We start from the raw sequence: 23,296 nt of genomic DNA on the forward strand, positions 1-23,296 counted from the left end.
ACAAAATAAAAATAATAATAATTTGGCCAATAAATATTGAACAATTTAATATACTGTTTACTCCCGCAACAATATAAAAAAAATGCGTCGCTTGACGAAGTTCGATGAAGCGACGTGTTAATGATATTTTCGCAACGTCTCAGATTTTCTCGTAATATTAATTGCATGATTGTGATACATTTTGTTCCTTCAGCAAGATCTTTGAACCAAACTTAAACATTGTTAAAATAAATCAAATCTGTCTCATTTTCAAAATGATATAGTGACAAAAAAACATTGAATAAAAATAATAATAATTTGGCCAATAAATATTGAACAATTTAATATACGACATCAAAATTGTTTTGAAGAAATAAATTAGAAATTGCGGCATTAAACTTTTGGTATAAATAAGCGCATATTATATATGAATCTCCATAACATATTTTGTTATAACATATTTTGCTCGACTACAAAAATATCGTTATATTATACTTATTATTATCATTATATTAACATCACGATTTGGGGGAAAATAATCTCTTTTACGAATTATTACAAATATTAATAATATTACATAAAATTTCTCTCGCAATAAAAATAACAGGTATTTTCACAAGATTTTTGCGATGCGGCGCATATATACATATATATATATATATATATATATATATTATTTTGTATTATTCCTCTCTCGTTAAAGGGGATGGGAAGGAGATATATACAATCAAATATGGTAACTGTTGCGAGCGTTCAACCGCATGTGGGCCCCGCGGGCCGGATTATCGATACGTTGCTGCGGGGGTGGCACCGTTTATAGGATAACCCGTGTCAGAAGGGTTGTTTCATCCGCCCATCCTCGTCGAAATCTCTCTCTCTCTCTCTCTTTCTCTCCCAGAGCGTCTATCTCGTCCGCGCGTATCCTCCCTAAGTATCTCGACTGTTGTCGATGTATCGGTCGAAACGGAAGACCCCCCCGGCCAATCATGCAACAACCACCCTTCTACCTCCCCCCCCCCATCCCCCCCCCTGTTCCTCGGAAAAGCAAAGCGAAAGCAGATTACGGCGCAATCATCGCGCGAGCTGCAGGCATCGTCTCCCCTCGATAAGGAGGGAGATTTTTCGATCTGGCATAACGCAAATCTTAATATTCTTCAACTCTATGCGAGATTCAGACTTTCAGGAAACTTATTTTTTGTTTGGAAAATTTGTTGCCGTGTAAACGATTCTGTTTTTCTCCTTTAAACTGTACCCCATTCTCTATTTTGAACGTGATCAATTTTTTTATGATAATTACCAATTTTGAAATGGTAGAACGATCCTAGATAAGGTAAGTCTAAATGCTTAAACGAATATCTAATTTCGATAAAGATGAGCATGTGAAATAAATAATAAATTGTGTATAGATATTTTTGACTTATCACTAATATCGAAAAATGAATTTAATTATGGGTAGCAATGGATATTGAGAAATCAAGCCTTCGTCCTCGCATCCTTCTAAGCATTCTCTTACGTACATGTGCTTCTCAAAGGGAGTTATTTAAGTCCTCAGCGGTTCTCACGGTTCTCTCGATAACGTCGATACCTTTGTGTCGAGAAGGGATGAGGACGTCGCGTTTATCGCACTTTCTTCGTGCTTTCTATAAAGAGTTTGCGATAAAAAGCTCGGCAAAGATACACACAAATGTACTTTCCCCTTTTTTTATATTTTTATACTTTTGTCGTCGATCGCAAAGAACACCGATACTTTCATTTCCCCCTTAACGCGAGAGAGTTACGGAAAATAGATCAGTAGAACAAATTTCCCTTAGAACGATTATAATAGCAAAAAACTGTATAGTTGCCTTGAAGATAATTCTGTCGCTCTTTTTTGCAAACTTTTTTTTTCAAACGCATTATTTAATTTCCAATAGTTAGAAAAACTATTACATTACGACGACAGAATTCTCTGTTTCATTCGTGCAAGTTTTTCAAAAAAATTAATTATAATTGGATTTAATTAAGATAAAATTCAACATGACGTGTTCGCACTTTTTTGCAAAGCATCGAAATATATTTACATAAAAATTTACCGTATAACTCTCGATGTCATCGAATGAACTGTTATATCTCAAAACATTACGTAGAAAAAGCATCTTCCGAAATACAACCGGTTATATGTATATCATCGTATAATTGTCCCCGTGTCGTTGACGTCACGGGGTTGTCTGGTGAGACTGATCTACAATGCATCCCGGGGTTGCATTGTACCGGGTTGTGCGAGACGAGACGTAGAGACATGTGGAAGAATTTCACTAGAGAGTGACGAGAACGGAATAGCGAGGGTGGAGGAAACAGAGAAAGAGGAAAAAAAAAGAGGATCGAAAAAAGATAGGAGACCGGGAAAACAAAGAGAGAGAGAGATAGGAGAAGAGGTTCCATCGTGATCGAAACGAAAGGGGTTCGTTGCAGCATTGTTTTTTCACCTTCGGATCCCGAACGGCCGTCACTGCGGAGGAAACGCGCAGGATCTCAAACACATTTCTACGATTTCAATATCGCTGATATATATGTGCGCCTACAACGCGAGTTATTCACGTATTCTTTTGCCGCTTATAATATGACGTCGCTATTTTCGCACTCGCAATCCTCAATTTGTATGCTAAATTATTTTTCAGGGATATGTAATTAAAATTTATGCAAAATAGGAAGAACTCGATCATGGCGTATACGCAGGAAAAATTTTGGATTTTTTGTTGAAAATTAAGGGCGGTTTCTTATATAAATATATACTCTTATATTCCTCCCTGAGAAGTTACATCTTTTTAAAAAGGAAGGTAAAATTAAGTTTTTTTTCTCGAATTTCAGACAAATTAAAAAAATGAAATTAGAAGGGATATAAAAATATATGTTTATATAAGAAACCTTCTTTAATTTTCGACAAAGAATCATCTAAAATCTTGCGTACTTATTTAGATATATTAAATTAGACACTTTTGTTAATATCACTATCGTCGATTAATCAATCTTCTGTCTTTGCTTAGTCTCTTAGTCCGAGACCTAAAAGCTCCATTCTCTATTTTCAGACTAAATCGCAAAGAACCGAACGAAACTAACGTTAGGGAAGGATTTGATAGCATTTCGCGCATTCAATCTCTACGTCACGAATTAATGCACTTTTATTATCACTCGCGAGTTCGAGTCCTCCGCTGGTTTTCTCGTTTGCTAATCGAAAGCATATATATATATTCAGCTTTCCGCGGCGCATTCCCTGATCTCCGGTTGAGGTAAAACAATATAATGGGACTGCCTGCTGCGTCCGCTACTATTGGGATCGAGGGTGCACCGAGGGCATTATTGTCGACCTTCTTTATCTCGCGAACCCAATCTCTCGCTCTCCATCCGTCATCGCTTTTTCGCTTTTCTCTCACGAATTTTCTCCCGGTAAAGGCAGATACGTACCGCAATGCTAAACGCGACAGCTTTTATCGCCGAGCGGCACAATTCGGTCTCTACTCGTCTCTTGCTTCTGCTTGTTATTGTTACTCTGTCATTTTTTCGTTGCCGCTTCTTTCAGTTTTCTCAGAGCTTTGCGCAATTTTTTATAACCATTTCCGGATTTATTTTAACAGAGTGCATTAATTCTTTAAGCTTCCAAATATGTGCGAAAAATTGAATCTTACTGTCATAATTATTAATAGTAAAAGTATTGTAAAAATGGAAAAAGCAGAATCAGAGTAGAAAAATCTTGAAAAAATATGGTTTACGTAGTAAATACTACTGCAGTTTAGTTCAAAGAACTAGGATAAATTAAATAGATGTGCGCTATAAATTCTTATATATTAAAATTCTAAAGAAATCTCTCGAGAGTCCGGGTAACATCGATCGAATTGCATGCAATATCGTAAAAGCTGCATTTAACATGGCACGCCATCACGTATCTCTCTCGTCATTGCTCCCGACTTCTGGCGGGAAATCGCCTCTCGATCGAGAATCCCCAAACCCCCGCTGCATTTTTACGATCGAATTTGAAATTCGATATAGACCGAGATTTCCCGACGCCGCCATACCACGATCATCCGGATATATCGTGTCATAGATGCACGTTGCCCCGTTCTATTTCAGGATTCTAGTGCTCGATACCGCACTAGCGCACCCACACACACACACACACACACACACACACATACGCGCGCGACAAGGTACGGCAGAGCATTACGTGGGTGACGTATAAACAGGAATATTTACGAGGCCGTCTCTCTCTCCCTCTTCCAGTGTGTGTACGCGTACTACGTATGGTGTATCGGTGCGCATTGATGCAGCTACGGTGCACGAGAGGAGAGAGAAACTCTATGCATTGGATTCGCAGGTCAGTGGGTTGTCGCGTCGCGTCCCATCGCCACGCTACGCGAGTCCGCTGTCACCGCGGCTCGATTTATCGCGTCCGTCAATCTGCGAAGGCTGACCTCTCGTCGAGTCTCGGGTTACCTATCTACCTATCTACCCACCTACCTATCTGTCTATCTATCCATCTGCCGCGCCGGTAGGCGCGCGTACCAACGCGTACCCCATGTCTCCTCCCTTTGTTTTCCGCTTTATTTCCCTGCGAGAGAGAGGCCTGTGCTGTGCTGTGCTGCGCTGTGCGAGCCACGCACACGCTCTGATAGAATCACGCCGTGACGAGATCACTCGTTATTATACGTTACGCTCTTTGCACAAGAAGGAAGAAAGATGTCCCGATTGCACCCTGAAGCATTACCCTCTTTCTACGAACTTTTCGACGAAATTAAATTTCTTTTTCATTGCGAAATTAATTCTCATTTATTCTGACATGTGAAAATTTATTTATTTCTAGTTTGCGCAAGATTCTTATATGAAATAGTTTTTTTGCTGGTTTCATAGGTTGCGTTCGGCAGAAAAAGCAGCTTTGCAACTTTGTTGGAAAATTTGTGAATCTAATTGATTCTTAATTGAATCTAAAGAGTATATGCATGCAGTCAGATTCAAGAATTTTACAACAATTATAAAGCAGCTTTTTCTGGAACACAGCCATAACTATTTGCGCTTCGACAACTTTGTTAAGAATTAACAACAAGTATATGACAGTCGTAATCACAGCTTTTTCTCCAAATGTTGAAATCAATAAAGATACCTGAAGATTGTTCATTATTCGTTTCGACATACAACATTTTATTTATTCCTAGTTTGCACAAAATTCTCGTATGAAACATCTAGCTTCTCGCAGGTTTACAAGTCATAGCTATATTTGCTTTGTCAAGAATGAACTTAACAATAAGTATATGACATTCGTAATCACAGTTTTCCCCCAAATATTATAAAATAAATGAATAAAGATATCTGAGAAGAATGTGATTTTTCGGCCAGATTCAATTAATCACATTTTTTTAATCGTCTCTCGTTCGTACACACGACCTTAATTTACGCAAATCTTTATTTATATATGGTATTGTGTAATGCATGGTAAGCTGCCAGGAATGAATTTGCTTAAACGACGGAATGAACCATAAATTAACGCGGCGTGACGTTTAGATTCCGCTGACTAAAGGTGTGTCGATTAATAATGTACAGCGGCGGTCTATCTCTATATTCCCTTCTCTCTTACCCTCTTCTCTCTCCCTCGCTCACTCTTCATCTCTCTCTATCTCGTGCTGGTTGTGCAAATTTCCGTTGAGATTTGCGTATCGAAAACAATACGCTGATCCTCTCCCTTCCTATCGCGTTCGAGATACTATTCGGAGGTAATCCCCAGGATCGAATCGTCATAATCCTCTTTGTGCCCGATATTTCACTGTGCAAAATCGTCGACGCGATATCGACTTCACCGCACTCGCAGAAATTCGGCTGTCGATTTATGTCGGACCAAAATTTTGCGGTAGAATGTCATTTTAGACAGAAAAATCGAAACAAAACTAGTCACGCGTGCAAATACATTTTTTTTTTTTTTTTTATACATGCATTCAACGAGGAGAGAATTAACTTTCCGCAAATTTTTCGATGTTTCATTCTATAGAAATTCCTCATTAAAATACAGAATAGTTGACAGAAACGATTTCTTTTGCCAAAAAGTTTGTCTCTTTTTCCACTTTGAATTTAATTTGAAGACTTTATAATATTTCGATAGAAATATAAATATTTGCTGTTGAGATTTTTGTTGAATCCAGATCTGTTTAATATTAAATAGGGAAATATATTGCCAAAAAGCTTCTTTTTAATGAAAATTAGCGATTGAAAAAGATTATTGCAACGTTCTAAAAAAATGTTTAGGGATGAAAAATGATTTTTAGCACAAACAAAGTATCGCGCTCTGTTCATGAAATTTATTAACGAACGCCCGATATACTATATGGTGCACTAACCGCACGTATCAAGGGAGAGGTGGAGAAAGCGAGGAAAAGGGCAATTGCGGATGGGTGGTAGGTAACCCCTTTCGGTTTTGTAATTCCTACGTGCGCTGCGCGCAAATCATTCCGCTCGGACCGTTCGCGGTCTCGCCATTACGGACTTTCGACCGCACGCGGAAACCGCGACCGAGGAGAAATTCTTTCGCGAGCGAACCAGTTCGCAAAACACATGTAACGGAATCTGGAGATGAAATTCCTACGCGGCGAGCGCGAGTGGATGAGCGGTTTGCGACGGCCGAATTCTACGTTTCCGCTTCGATAAAAGCTGCATTTCCCGTTTGCTCCAAATTCTTACTACGTCGAGTTTTTTCTCATTCGTTACCGCGCTAGTCTTAATAAATAAAATCAGGGAAATCTGGAATTGTCGGGGAAAAGTCAGGAAATTTTACCATTTATCTGGATTTTTTCACATTATTCTATATTTCTCTCAATAATTTGACATTTTTTATTAAATAAATATAACTACTTTTTCTTGACTTCCAGCACGTTAATTTTCTGTGTTGCTAAAAATTGATTCGTGTACAGCATGTTCGTTAATTTATATTTTCATCGTCGTGTTATCTTATTTCAATGTGTTTGATAGAGATAATACTAAAAAGTTTGATATAATAAATATAAAAAAGGTGATTATTTAAATAGTTTATAGTGACATGTTTGTTTCGATTATCGTACGTAATGCAGATTATATAATTGATTTGAATTTTCGTTTTAACTTCCGAATCTTTTCAGTGTTGACAAAAATATCTCAAGGATTTCATGATTTAACATTTAATTGATTTATCATATAGATACATATATGCAAATTATATATTGGGAAAAAATAACGCTAAAAAGTCAGGGAATTGATATATAAAGGAAAAAGCAAGATTCCGATTTTTTGTTCGAACGTGAATTAAATGTAGAAGAATCGATAAATGATATCTTTTATATTTATAAGCAATATCTTTCGTGACAGCGATTACACACCCTTATACGATTGTGCGGATCCTTATCTTCATTCCTCCCTTGTCTCTTTATATTCCATCATTTATCGGCGTATTCCTTAACGGAAGGTTAACGGAGGATTAACGGGGTAAGTTCCCTCTTACTTCCTCTCTCCCATCCCTCTTTAACTCCGCTCAACCTTGCGAGCATCCGTCAACTCCGCCGTCGTCTATCGGGAAGGTGGTAACGCGTGAGAGAGTGACAAAGTGGAATAAGAACGATAAGGGCGATAGTGGTACTCGATCTATCGATTTTAACCCTAAGGTGTCGCGCTTACGTCGACGCACCTCTTTTTTTTTTATATAGATTTCCAATGAGTCGTAAGAGACTGAATAAAGAGGCGCTAATTGCGGACGCGTTTTTCTCCCCCACGTGTCGCCTCGACTTCGTAGGTCTCAACATCCGACAACTCGTCGGCTGAGAGAAAGAGAGGGGGCCGCCTGAGAGGGTGACAAAGTGTCTCAGCAGCCGCGAAGAGAGGGCGGGCAGCAGGATCTCTTTCTCCTCACACGCTATTTCCTTCGACCCCTCGACGAGACACACGGGTAGGGTTGACTGATCTGCCTCGTAATGCCAATCGATATACAGGGTACACACAGCGAGAACCCACCCCCCGGTGTGACACGTCGACCGACGCTCTTTTAGGCAACGTTCACACGAGCGAATACCTTAGTTTCGGCGAGGGATGAGGAAAGGCCGAGGTGGAAGAGCCCAACTCTCACGTACGTGACGAGTTTATGAATAATGTCGAGATGCGCGCGACGTTATGTGTGTCTCCGTATACATGTGAGATATTCCTTTTACACGAATCGAAATCTTGCGCGAATAGTCGCGAAACTTTATATGAATCTAGAAATCGTTATTATGCAGACCAAAATTGTTTAATATTGTTGAAAATTATATTATTTTTAATATAATATATAATATATAATATAATAAGTAATATATAATATAAATAAAAATAAGATTTAATATATAATATATAATATAATAAGAGTAATATATAATATAAATAAAAATAATATATAATATATAATATAAAATATTTTATATATATATATATATATATATATAATATAAAAATATAATATATCCAAAGAAAAACCGTAAGTGCTTCTAACTTATTTACGGATATAATACTGTTTTATATGACAAGATGAAATATAAAATTAAATGGGTGAATTTTGTCGCCAAATATATTTTTTCCCTTTTTACTAAACTATAAAATAGTTGAAGAGGTAAGGAGATACATACGTGAGAGATGTATGTATAAGGGGACATCGAGTTTAAACTCCGCGATTTCCGAGATTAGGTACGAGAGATAGGTTTTAAGCTAAACCGCGCCACGTACCCGTTTTTCAAGAGAGACACTCCCTATAAGAATCCAACCTACGGCAAACGCGTCTGCGGAATTCGTTACAAGTCCCTCGGAATCGAGAGATTCGTTCGACAGTTTTTCCACGTTCCTCGCAATCCATCGAAATTTGATGTGATTCGACTTATCGAGCGATGAAACGAAGAATAGCATTGAAGATATATATTTCATTAAAATATATATCAAGATTATATTTGTGAAAATCTATTGAGAATACTGCAAGAGCATTTCATCGAATATAATAACTTTGAAAGATAAACATTTTGAGAATTGAAAACAGCCGCATATAAATTTAGAAAATTTCTACACAACAGATTTGTGTATTAAAATGTTATTTGATGCAAATAGCATGTAACATGTTATTATAATTGTTGTCAAGTTATTGAACTAAATTAGAGTAATTGGATTAATTCAGTCAAATCTAGTTTCATCTCATCGCGAAGTATTTAATAATAATTTTCGAAGAAAGAGATTTGATTAAAAAATGTGATCAAAATGATAGTTAACGAGTAAAAGTAAGGAAAATAAGAAAAATATGTGTTGACGTATGCTCATACATATTCGACGAACAATGAGTTACGTAAGATCGCAGCCGATCAATCACCCATAGCATTGCATAATGTTTCAGCATTGCGCACTCACGCTTATTGTGCGCTATCCGTCGATTGAATTATGCTCCTCGTGCGTGTGGAATTTCATATGATTTTATTTCGCGATTGACCTAATATGAGCTGTTCGACAGCTACGGTATCAAGTCACTTTCCTCATCACTTCGGAAAGAAAAATATTCCTCGGAGAATTCTTTTTTCAAATTCATGTTTTCATTATTAATTTCTAAGAAGAAATGATTCTACAATATTTTTCTCATTCCGTAAAATAATTGAAATAAAATATAATAATATATAAAATTATGAATATTGCAATATAACGTTAGCATAAAATTAATTTTCACACAAATTTTATAAATTTATTTATTTCTCTGCTGTGCATGAAACATCGCCGCAACAACAATGACTATAGACACCGTATATCCCCTTCCTTCGTTGAATCCCTATTAATTCGGGGATATTAATCAAAGAGCGACTTCGTCACGGCCTCATTGTTTTCGCTATTCCCTTCCCGACTCAATATCGACATGCCCTGTGACGCAATGCGTTTATTCGACATCCACACACATACATATATATGCAGCTCGTGAAAATTGCGAGGGATACGTTGACACAGAAGGAAGAAGGATCACAAAGGCCGACGACGTCGTCGTCGAGCGAAAGCAGGTGCCGACTTCGAAAGAGTCGAAAAGAGTTCGACGTGCTTGTCGACGGGGGATCTCTAATCACCGTCGATGGTAGTGCACTCGCATACAGAATGCATACACGCACAGCCACGCAAGTATTTTCCTCTCTCTCTCCTCTTTTGGCTTTTCATTTTTTATTGTTGTCTCTGCGACCTTCCACGTCATGTGGGGTCGCGCGGAGAATCCTCGAGTGAAGAGAGAAGCTTAAAAAGCGAGGACAATTTTTTACAGACGGAACAAATTTTAATATGATTCTGCAACATTTTCTCTCTGTTCCCAACATTTAATTGACAGCTGTTATAAAAGTTTTAAAAATATCGTAATTATTTTATTTGATTTAGATCTTTGAAATGATTGTTACGGTGAAATTAATGATACCTTGAACGAAATACAAGTAACGTGCAAAACTTCCGATAGAGATATTCGTATTATGTTTAAGAATAGACTGTAAAGACGAGAAAAAATCGCGCGGACTAGTTTTCTATTTTCTTCAATATTAATATTTCCAAAAATTGTTTAGTTTTTTTTATGATAAAAAACTAAGACAGAAACAGAAGCAATTTTTTCCACATATGAAAGAAGTCTCGAGCTATCGCTACATCATGGTTGCAAATATTTGATCGCCATTCGAGCTAACTATTTTGAATCGACCATGCACGAAGTGCTCGTATTTCCTCCCTCCCGAGTCCTGAGAACCTGAAGAAGGACATCGCGTTCCCACCGGCTCCGCGGGAGCCTCCCGCTATTTTCTTAATCCAGCACTGTGCAAACAAGCGGGCGGTCCGCGATGTGTGTCCAACACACGCGAATCACCACAATCGCGCGATTCGCGAGAAAGCTACCCCTGTGGAATCGACCCCCGTGCGTAATCGACGTCTACCACCATCGCAGAACCAGATGTCACCGTTGTGTGATTCTCAGCGTCTTTTCTTATAGCTACCCTACCCTCTCCCTTTCTTTTGTTCTTGTTCCGTCTCTAATTCATTTTTATTTACGTCCCTCTCTGCCCGAGATTTTTTCCATCGCGACTCTCTCTCTTTTCAGGTGCTCCGAAAATATAATCGTCTCTCACAGTCGATTCGACCTTCCTGCTACCTTTGTTCCTCGCCGATCACAGTCGAGGCCAATCGCCGAAATTCAATTTTCTTTTCTTTCCTTTTTACGCCGCGAACGAGTTAGTCCCGTAGGAAATCTCGATAGATTTTTTTTTAAATGTTAGCATGAAATTATATAATTGGGCGTGTCAAAAAGAAATTATCTGGATTTACATTTTTTCGTAGCTTATTTTAATCCTTCGTTAAGATTTCGATTGGAGAAATCGTTCGATTCTACATAGTGTACCAGTATCATCCGATAATATTTTAAGAACAATTATTAATTCGAAAAACATTCTTAATGAAATGTCTAAATTTATTTTTGATTTATTTACTCCCGTATAAGTACTTTATATGCAGATTTGTTTCATAAGATAATGTGATAATATTGGAGTACACATATGTATATTAATTATATCAATGGACCAAATATGATTCTGCAACATTTTATCTTTTCCCAACATTTAATTGACAGTTGTTATAAAAGTTTTAAAAATATCGTAATTATATATATATTTTATTTGATTTAGATCTTTGAAATGATTGTTACGGTGAAATTAATGATACCTTGAATGAAATACAAGTGACGTGCAAAACTTCCGATAGAGCTATTCGTATTATGTTCCCGCCGGATTATGAAACTTAATCTTCTTTCCTTCATCGATGCTTCATATTGCACGTGGAACAAAATTACTGAAAAAAATCGCGAAATATTATCTAGATGATATGAGGCTTTTAAAAAGCTCATTTATACCTAGTAATTGAATAGTGAAAAAAATATGATTTAAATTTTTAATTGCGCACGTGTCGATGGATTATCTAGGATTTCTCTTTTATTTTATTCTTTTTTTTAGAAATGCGAGCATTATTCAGAAAAAATTGAACATAGTGAAAAAATATTACGTTTAGTAATTCAAATGCAAATTGCAAGAAAATATTCTACTTATTTCTTCTTATTTATAGAAATATATCCGATATATTTCGATCTTTTTATTAAGGATTTTTCTTTTTCAAATTAATAATTGCTCTTAAAATATTATCGGTTGATATACTGAGACACTATAACACAATCGAAAAATGTCAAAATCTTCAACGCTAAAAATTAAAAGCTTGCGAGAAAAATTCGCGGATACTTCGAGCCTAAATTGTGATGAAAAAACGAATTGTCGAGCGAGAGGAAGGAAAGGAAGAGGGGTCGCAGAAAAAAAGGAATGGCAAACGGGCGGTACAACTTCCCGAAAAATTAATATCCCGTGGAAAGGAGGGTGCACCGGCTGGTTGGCTCTCGGGGACGAGAGCTTCCATGCTCAACGGGGTGCAGAAGAGCGAGAAAACGACGGATGGCGATGGTGCGAGGAGCGGCAAATGGAAGAAACTTTGTTTTTTTAAAAGCGATTTTCCCCGAAGAGGCGATGGGCGGCCGGAGAAAGCAAAGATTTTAGACGCATCTCTTGCGAACCAAGACGGAAAAAGCTCGTCCAAGAATGAAATCGCGGTCACGTATACCCAGGTAACGGCTCGACCGACTAGTGGAATTTAATTGGACCTGACCGCTTGACCGGATTAATTAGTCGGCCGATTGCGCCTATCGATGAAATCCCGGCGAGGATGTTTGTGCTTCTTCGGGCTATTTACCCCAAAGCTGCCGGAGGGTATCCCTTTGTTCGGCCCGACGATGGTCCGGCTAAATTCTTAAGAGCGGTTTGTTGCCGGTGAACCTTAATTAAAAGTTTCCGCTAACTCGGCAGGCATAATTATGCCTGATATGAGATTTCTCGGCGAAGATTGGCTGCAAGTTAGAGTTACGATTTTCATTGTTTTCAAGATATTACTAGTTTTTTGGTTCGTCAAAAGGCGTATAATTTATACGAGTTTTGCACGTAATTTTCCTCGCGATAAATTTGATTTTTTATTTTACATATTGTTTGTACATCTTTCAAAATCCCTAAATTTAACACAAATAATATAAGATACGTGTGTCGTAGTTGGAAAAAGGAAATTGTTGCAAATTTGCAAGATTGCAGGATTAGATCTTTTATATTTCAAATCAAATCGATCCCTCGAAATTATCGCGTAGACATTCTGCTGGATTTTCGTTTTCCTTCAAAATACTCTAGACCACTGGCAAAGAACATTCAAGACGCGCGTTGGTCGTTGTAGTAAAGAGGAAAGAATAGAGAGAGATAACGGAGTGCGCCGAAAAGAGGAGAGGAAAAGTGTTTGTATGTGTGTGTGTGTGTGTGTGTGTTGGAACGCTGTAGAATTTTGGGAGAATTCTGACGGGGGATTGGCCGTGTCGGGAGTGAACTTATGAAACGCCCAACCCTGTTGCCGGTTGCCGAGCGAGATATTAAATTTCTGGAATTTTGCGGTTAGGCACGTCTACATGCCGACGGATCTCTCTCCTTGTCTCTCGCATCAATACATCTACACTCACGATCGTGCGTTGAAGAAATTTCATTTAATTTCGCTGTAAAATAGCGAGATTCAGTTGAAACAAGATATTCTTATAGGATTATCAATTATCGATTATTTCATCTCATTATGATTTCTTAACATTCCATCCGCGAACAATGCATAGAAAATCAGAAAGCACAATAATCTTGACAACAAATGATCTTACACTGAAGCATCAGCGACATAAAAAAAACCCCAAAAATTGCATTAGACAATCTGCTTTATTACTTGGTCAGCTTAATCAAATTGCGAGTACATTAAACAACCTTAACATGTAGAACGCAATATACAAGGGATCAGGATATCATCGAGTTGGAGACCGGTTCACTGAAAGGTGAGGAGGAACCTGGATTCGCCATTGGCTGCCGGTGCTTGATAGTTGTTAGTGTAGGTGGTGTAGGAGCTCAGAGGGTTGGTCAGAGGCACCACCACGTTCGCGGGGTTGTTGTCGTACTGGTATTGCACCTGCGCGGCCACGGGTTCGATCGTCTCGAGTTTCTGCGGCCTGCTCGCAGGTTGGTCCGCAGGTGCGATCGGGGCGACCTGGGCGACTGACACTTGGAAGCCGGCCGGCACGATCTGTAGCTTCTGCAGGGGCGCGTACGCGTAGATCGGCCCGCGAAGAGGCTCCACGTTCTCGGCGCGGATCTTGGCGAAGTACTTCATGGCCTCGACGTTCTGCCGGCTGATGTATCGCACGCGTTGAAGACGCCCGTCCGGAAGGGCCACGTAGTACTCTCCGGATTGCTGGGGCTGCTTCTCGTCCACGTCCTCGTCCTCGAGCTCGTTCACCGCGTTCACGGGCTCGGACTGAGAGAATGGTTCATGTTTCTAATTATACTGTGTAATTGTTTACCTTTATATTTACTTATTACCAGTCGCTGATCATCGGCGACTGATATTACGTTACATGCTCTAATTAAAAGAAAAGAGAGGAAAGAGTGTATTTAATTGTGGTGTTTATGAAAATGTATATTTATAAAGTATATTGTGATGGAAGTCGAGATAGTGAGAAGGAGAATATCTAATCGTGAGAAGAGACTCAATGTTTACTATGTTCTTGTAATGTCGACATCACTTGTAATTATAGATTCTTTCAAGCAAGGTTAACGTTTCTTGCTGCCAAGACGTGTGTTAAGAAATTTGTCATAAAAATAGCGGAGAAGAAGGTTTGCGGTGCAAAGTCCCAGTAGGAATGATTTGCCGGGGAATTTTTCGAACTATACAAATAAAGGAAGCAATTCCATTGACAAATATTTTTCGGTGAAAGAGAGAGGTCTCTTTTTCAATATCTCGCCAAACAGAAGGCGGCGTATATAGGCTCGCAGACGACCTCGAATCACGGATGAATGCATTATGGGTTGTGTCACGCCAGTCTTCGAATTTGATACGGGCACACACGTGCCCGAGACTCGCGATCGAAAGTAAACGACGCCTCGAATACTAATGTCGTTAGGATAAGCGGGAGAAACGACGAGAACGAGCGGAGCGTCGAAGATTTAAAAAGAGAAGAGCCTCGCGGTAGTCTCTCGGTGCGATTTAAATTCCGCAGAACCGTCTTCCTTCTTACGTAGGCTCTCACATGCCAACGGCGATGCTTCAGCGCGTTCTCTTTCCGAAACAAGATGACAAATCTGCGTTACGTAAAGGAGGACGCGCACATTTGGCGTATCTGCGACTTGGCGAGCTTCGAAATTTTCTCGCCGACTTTTCCGTCAAAAATTATCGTTAATATTGTGGCCAATCAATGCAAACACAGAAATTTGATGCAAATTTTTTTTCGAAAGTCTCGTTTGCATATTCAATTTAAATAATCAGCTGTGATTGATTCATTCTGATTGAAATATTTTGTGTATCACGAATGGCACACACTTTCTTTCCATTTTTTTATTACATTACAAATCTCTATCACAAAAATTGGGTCGACTGTTCTCATATAATTTCATAATATTTTGATAAAAATAAGTAAATTTACTTATCGATGAAAATAATTTTAAAAAAATTTGGATGCTTCACTTACCTCGGATTCAGTGATGCCTTGAACGGTGGACACCTCTTCCTCTTCGGTGGTGCTAGACGTCTCCGTGGTCGTGGATTCTTCCGGTTTTCCGTACTCTCGTCGGGGATCCGTCGGCGCCCCGTATTGTTGCCGAGGCGCACTTGGTCCTTCGTATTGTTTCTGAGGCGCATCCGGCGTTTCGTATTGTTGGCGAGGTGCACTTGGTGCTTCATATTGTTTCCGAGACGCGTCCGGCGCTCCGTACTGCTGCTGAGGCGCATCCGGCGCCCCGTATTGCTGCTGTTGAGGTTGTCTTTGGGGAAGATTAAAAGTTGGTCCCGCTGGTTTCCAGCCGGAAGCTGGATAAGGCGCGGCCTCCTCCTGCTGCCGGGCAATATAGTACTGTTGCTGATATTGCTGGCGATACCTTGGCGGCTCGGCGAAAACCACCGCAGCGAAGAGGACGATGCTGATGAATACCTATTTTCAAAAATCAGTCAAATCGATCGGCTGAATATTATTGCAATCAATGATCTGCAATCGCAATTTTTTCCTCGCTATTTAAAAGCTGATTCTTTAATATAAAATATCTAATTCGATGACTACCTTCATCTTTGTACGATGGTTGACTGTGCGGTTGTGTTGACGAGCTGACTGAACGTCGATGGCTACCGCTGGTGGATTATATACACCCGTGTCCCGTGTTCTGCATATCTAAGGAGGATACGCGCCCAGGGTAGCGCGGCGGCGAATGACATTGGCCTCTTAAAAGACTGATGAATCCTCGATCATTGTTGGCTCATCATCCGGTTGCTCACGCGCGTTTACCTTCGTCTTTGTCGGCAAGCGGGCGCCTTTTTCAACAAAAGCGCCGTTTTTCAATGCTCGAGGTACGGCCGACTTCTTCTTCGTCTTCCACAGCTTCGCCTTTCGTGCTTTTTCGCGCATTGTGTTTATTCCGGTCGTACAAATCGCATTCGAAGAAATTGCGCTTCTGTCCTATCGACGACTAAATGTAGAAAAGATTCGACGCGTTTATATTCGCTAGATTTTTGCAACGTTGTGCAAACGCATTTTATGTTGAATGCATGTTTTTTCCATGTGTAATATCACCACAACATCAGATAAATATTTAATCTCGAAAATATTTGAAAGACAAAGTATGAAAATTTGATTAGAATCTAATCGAAATTAATCGGGGATGAGATTTGTTATTATTCATGCTACATTATCATCAATATCTCCAAACATTTGTATTCAGCCAGACTCATTATAATTTACAATGAGCATACACGTTCACCAAAGTACGTTGCCACCAAAGCGTCGTATAGAAATGCTCCAAATTTTGCATAACGATTTGAATTTTAAGACAAACGTCCTCGACTTTTTCCGTCTAATCCATCATCAGACGAGTCTCATCAGCCGTGACCGATGATCGGATTAGTTAGCATATTTTACGGATCGGAGCAAGACCGCGTTATGCGACGATTACGTCGATGTAATTTTAACTCCGGCTCGTCATGCGTGGCATGCGTGTCGTACGTGTCGCCCATTCCACGCATGGATTTCGCCGGCGCGTGACGATGATTCGCGCTAATCAATTCACCGGCGTACCCGATCTGACCAGCATCCGAGGTATGGAATCGTACCAGGGTCGCTCGATCGATCGATCGCGACAATACTTTGGAATTTATAATGACCGATACTTCTCTCTCTCTCTCTCTCTCTCTTTCTCGAAATATATATGCACAAAACGAGCTTTCCGATTAGTTTCGTGTGAAAAGAGAAGGCTTTCAATCGAAGCTTTCAATCATCAGAGTTTTAGCAGACAAATTTAGTAACTCTGCGTTTGCATGTTGTAAGAATTTGCGATCCAAGAGATATAATAATTGGTACAATCTTATAAGATCTTATATCAATCAATATTAGTTTATTTTATTAATTATTTCAATCATTCTCAACTTTTAAATTATATCTAAATAACCATATAGTAAAATGTGATAACCAATATCACAAATCCAAATGAATCCAACAGATGGAAATAAACCCTTATACAAAATAAAATGTAAAATTTTGGAAATTATTTAATTGATAAAAAAGAGGAGTTTCTTGGATCTCTTTCTGCGAGAGATAACTTGGAAATCCTTCCCCGAGTAAGTAGGGTTCCAACGAGATGCATTCCGGACAGTGTCACACCTATCCGTCGACGCGACGTCAACGCGCCCTTGGCTGGTCCGACGTGGAAGACGGTGGAAAAAAGGCTGGAATCGCGACTACGGAAATCGGGGAAACTCTCTCTCTGTCGAACGCGACGCGAAATAACGCGGCGGTGCTGCATACAGGGGTTGACGGGGACCGCGCGAGGGTACACGAGGAGGGACTAGCACCGATCGCGGTGCTAGTCGGCAAAGGAGAGAGGGACGGCGGCGGTGGAAGGGTGGGCCCGGGCAAAGCAAATTATTCACACTCAAACGACTCCATTTCAATATCGGGCCGAAGCCCAGGGACAAAAGAAGGGCGAGATGCCTGTCTCCCTCCTGCTTTCGCTTTGCGCTGCTGCTGCCGCTGCTCTGGTGCCTCTGTCTGCAGCCTGCAGGCTTAACTCTCTTTTCCTCTCTCGCTCTGCACCCTCTCCCCTATATATATATATATATATATATATATATATATATATATATATATATCGTGACCCTCTTCTCTGTCTCTCTCTCTAGCTTTTTCTCTCTCGCTCGCTCTCATTGTTTCCGCTATATCCGACGTTTTCTATTCTTGCTCTATCATCTAACCCTGATGGTATGTTGGCCTGGCAGTGGAAAACATCGGGAAATAACGTGGAATCGCGACATCTCGACTTTTCACGCGAGACTGTCGAAAGCTTTGATTCCGCTTTCCACATATTCGGCAACACATTATTGAAGCTCTAAGAGCAAACTCTATTATTATATTATTTTATATAAAAAATATATATTGCGAGATGTTCTTTTTATATTTATCTTTTTTTTTCCACTTGTCTGCACAATTTCCCGAGAGCATTATTCGAAGAAAACAAATATATATTTCTTATCAAAGTATAATTAACAGAGATCATAGCATAGAACAAAAATATTCTATCAATTTAATTCTATATATTTTATATTTATATGCGCGTCATTAAAATTTCATTTCTTTATGCGACTATCTTGCTTTAAGACTTAAAGCATTATCCGCACTATGTACCCTCTTATAAATATATATTATCATTATTATTATTATAAAGGCTGAAAATAAAATTCTTTATAGCTGAGTGCGACACTTTCTAATCGTAGGAGATTCGATAATAAGTGCGTATCTCGTATTATAATTCGTTAGACAAACTCGCTGAAGAATCTAGCAGTGCATAAATCCGTATTCTTAAGAGGGGGTCGAAACGGAAGTGGAAAGTCGGGACTGCGCGAGTAAAACGGAAAATAACAAGAGCGTAGGGGTTAGAAAAGACAGACTGGGAGAGACGATGAGGCGCATAGGTTTGAGTCTCGTAATTGAATATATTTAAGCGCGGGAGGAACGTTTGTGCGGATTCTCGGCTTACAAGAACCCCATGGCGAGGTAACGTCTGCGAGTAAACTGGATTAATCGAAAATATGAAGGGAGAGACCGTAACCCCGCCGCATTCGTTTGCAATCAGATCCCTCTGGGGAACGCGAAACAACACCGCTTGTATTGCGTGCCGCCTTGTTTCCACTGCAATTTTATATCGATCACCCGCAAGGAGATAGGGAGAGATCATCGGGTTGGAGGCGCCCGCTAAAATGCTCCACATTTCAAATTAATTAGTAATATTTTGGAAATATTACGAAGAAGGATGAGAGAGAGAGAGAGAGGATGCAACGCGAGCTTGCCCTCGTATGCAGCATAAATTCGTTAACATTCTTTCTTAAATTTTTATCTGATTTATCGAGTTATAATTGAACACAACTATGCAATATAAAACCAATCACTATTATTTTTATTTCGGGATTTTTATTGCAAATTATGCCTCGCGTATAGGTATTCAAAAATCTGAAAATCTCAAAATCGGAAAAATTAATGATTGGTTCCATATTGTATAAATATTGCGTCCAATTATACGAGTATGATAGATTAAAATTTATAATAGCTAGAAAATAAAATGTATTAATTTTAAAATAAATATTTTTAATTTGTAAACTAACAAATGCAATGCACGTAGTATAATAAAATTAAAAGAAATTATCGAATTATGTTTTTGGAAACTTGATTTCTTAATCTTATAATCATTATTAAAAATATATTAAATAAACGTACAGTTAATATTTGTGCATAATGGAATATTTATATATCAGTCCACAGTGAATATTAAATATTTCTTATAGGACGAAAACTGTAAAATTTATTCTGCGAATAGAGAAGGACATTAAGCACAAAAACTAGAATATTGTTCTCGAAAAAGATCAATTTCATAATCTCTTACGGTGCATAAGTTTTGCTCTCATCTAGTAAAGAGAAATTAAATTCATGAAACATAGCGAGATCTCTCATGAAACCGCTATAAAAGATATTACGTAAGTCAGACAACGTTTGCATTCAACTAACGATGACTCACATCGACTTACAAAGTGTCTATTTGAGATCCATAATGCGCCTTCGAAGGAATAAATTAGTCCATCTGCACGAAATATTTTATTCAGATAATTACGCGTAAATTAACTCAATGAAACTTTTTCCACCTGGCTATAATACGTAGATATATTATCAATCCTATTTTATCTTTATTAATTTTCAAGTCTTTATTCATACTTGAGAGAATGTTTAGGATGTTAAAGAGATACAAATTATTTACAACTATTAGTTTCTTTAAAACTTAAATAATTTTCAAGAATAAAATTACAAATTATATAGGGGAAAAAATGTTTTAGACATTATTCAACATCATTTTCATTTGTCTTACATGGGTTCTTTGAACTTAGAAATTCCTCATCATCGATATCCATCTGTGAAAGCTTCGTTGCGGGATTTTAGTTACAAATTATTTACAACTATTAGTTTCTTTAAAACTTAAATAATTTTTAAGAATAAAATTACAAATTATATAGGAAAAAATATTTTAGACATTATTCAACATCATTTCCATTTGTCTTACATAGGTTCTTTGAACTTGGAAATTCCTCATCGTCGATATCCATCCGTGAAAGCTTCGTTGCGGGATTTTACTTACAAATTATTTACAACTATTAGTTTCTTTAAAACTTAAATAATTTTTAAGAATAAATTCCTCATCGTCGGTATCCATCAGTGAAAGCTTCGTTGCGGGATTTTACTTACAAATTATTTACAACTATTAGTTTCTTTAAAACTTAAATAATTTTTAAGAATAAAATTACAAATTATATAGGAAAAAATATTTTAGACATTATTCAACATCATTTCCATTTGTCTTACATGGGTTCTTTGAACTTGGAAATTCCTCATCGTCGATATCCATCCGTGAAAGCTTCGTTGCGGGATTTTACTTCGTCAGTAGCACCCTAGGGACGTGCCACGGGGATGGATGCGTGCAAACTGTTTGGCTACCAGTTGCGCGCTCCCAGAAGGCTCGTTTTGCAAGTCGTAAACGAATTAAGGCCTTCCATCGCGCCGTGCCGTATTCAGTCATCGGGGAAGAGTTTCGAAACCGCTTTTGATTTACATTCCGGTCGCCCGTCGTGCACGATTTGTGGCATCGACGCGAGATTGCTCGCGGTCACGTCGATCATACAATGAGCTACGAGTCTGAATCCTCCGTTAACTGGATTAAATATATATGCTCTGTTTATCAATTTTCAAATAGCATGATAATAAGAAAATCATTAGGTTTACATATTATAGTCTTATCCGGGATATTAATAGTTATGGTTTGAACGGTAAATACAAGAAAAGTTCAAAGGAAGCAAATGGAAATTGAAATTATTATAATATAATTATTCACATTATTTTATGACACTTTTTAACTGCATTAAATCGCGAATTGACATGTTAAACTATATCTACAATATATATAATATAAGCCGATTATAAATCGATGCGACATCAGACTAACAATATTGGCTATTTGAAAACCAATCTAATTGTCCTGAATGAGTTGCATATGCTTATACTGATAGGTTTCCGACCTGTTAATACTGTCAATAACAAAAAGACATCTTTGACATAGTCGAATTAACACGAAATGCGTAAAATCGTCTGTCAATGTTTGCCGATTTAACCAACTGTGCATAGGAGCTCGAGTTTGCTCGACGCATTTAGTGCACCTCGAAGTTCAACCCTTCGCTCGTTTAATCGCCCTCCATCACGGTACTTCCGTCGTTACATTGTCGATAAAAGAACGCGTCCTGTACGTGCCCTGTTAAGATAAAAGCTCTTTACGCAGATATTTTTCGTCAAAACACTACCAGCTTCTCTTTTTTTTTTTATTTATCTAGCGTTGACAAATTTAAATTAAAAATATTCTTCTAATCTTCTATATTATATAACCTCAGGTTTGCTTAAAAACTATTTTAAAACATATACATATATATTAAAAAAAATTTAAGTAAATTTCTTTTGACAGTTTATCTGTCGATGTAAAAAAAAAAATCAGTATGTATAAATGGATATAGCTAGAAAATGTTTTATATTAATATATATTACAATATTCTTTTATATAAATATCGTATTAAATTATTTCAGGCGCAAATAATATCTTGTTATTAATTTAAAAAAAAAAACCTTGCTTTCCGTCTAATTAGAATCCTCGCAAGCCAATGCGCGAACTTGCGAATAACTATCAATCGTCGTGTTCCGAGATTCGCGGAGAAAAGCCTCGTGGAAATCCGGATGAGAGGAAGCGCGACACGCCGCGCGTAAACGGAGCTTAACCGCATCGCGTAGCGGAAGAAGGAGGATGAGGACGAAGAGTAGGAGGAGGAAGCAGGCGCGCGCGAGATCGGAAGATGGGGTGGAGGGTGCGGAGAGAAATCTCGAGGCGAAACTTGCAAAAGTACATCGCGGCTCAAGAGGCCGGAAGTAATCACGTGAATTCCGCGCGCCGCGAGATCCGCGTTATCGCCGAGCGATTTCACGGCGTTTAGTGGCTGGCGACCGTTGTTCCGCGTGACGCGCGTCGAATTAAGGGAAAAAAAAGAAGCAAAAGGGAGAATTAAGAAGGAATTAGCTTGCCACCCCCTGTAACAGTCCTGAGAAATACGCGGCGAGACGAGACTGGATCTGAAATATCTTTCCGCGTGATTTGACGTATCTGCGACATTTTTTTTTTTTGCAGCTTGCGCTTATTTTTTTCTTGGATTCTCTCGGTTAATTTGACATCTGTCTTTTTCTTTAATGAAAATTTGATTAGGCAGATTTGTATGACAAATCTGAAAATATGTAATATGGAAAAGCTTTTTCTTATTGCTTAATAATTTAATTGTTGATGCTTTGATATTTTTTGTTAAAAGAAGGTCCAAATTATTTTCTGAAGAATCTCCAGTGCAAATGCAAGTTTGTATATCACATTTTATATCTAATTGTAAATTTTTACGGAAAGCATTAAATGCAAATCTTTGTAAAGAAAATTTTACAAAATAATATACCCATTTTTAATTAAATATTTGCAATTTGATTTACATACATGAGGGGGATATTTAATTAAATTTAACACAAAAGAATTTGTCTTATCAAACAAAAAAAATAAAAAAACAA

The 23,296-nt window shown here is 38.3% G+C and overlaps 2 protein-coding genes across 7 annotated transcripts in view; one reads left to right on the top strand and one right to left on the bottom strand.

Moving 5' to 3' along the window:
• The window catches only part of LOC114935742 (paired box protein Pax-6), a 123,491-nt gene that overhangs the window by 86,487 nt on the left and 13,708 nt on the right, over positions 1-23,296 (top strand). The gene's annotated exons all lie outside the window — the stretch shown is intronic.
• On the bottom strand, positions 13,787-16,264 carry LOC114935789 (uncharacterized). The gene is made up of 3 exons (XM_029308689.1): positions 16,190-16,264; positions 15,605-16,063; positions 13,787-14,394 (listed from the first exon to the last, which is right to left on the bottom strand). The coding sequence occupies exons 1-3, from the start codon at positions 16,193-16,195 to the stop codon at positions 13,909-13,911; spliced, it is 951 nt and encodes a 316-aa protein (XP_029164522.1). The 5' UTR covers positions 16,196-16,264; the 3' UTR covers positions 13,787-13,908.

Source organism: Nylanderia fulva, unplaced genomic scaffold (genome assembly GCF_048542155.1).
Source record: "Nylanderia fulva isolate GAGA-0341 unplaced genomic scaffold, ASM4854215v1 Scaffold19, whole genome shotgun sequence".
In the NCBI taxonomy this organism is placed as follows: Eukaryota; Metazoa; Arthropoda; class Insecta; order Hymenoptera; family Formicidae; genus Nylanderia; species Nylanderia fulva.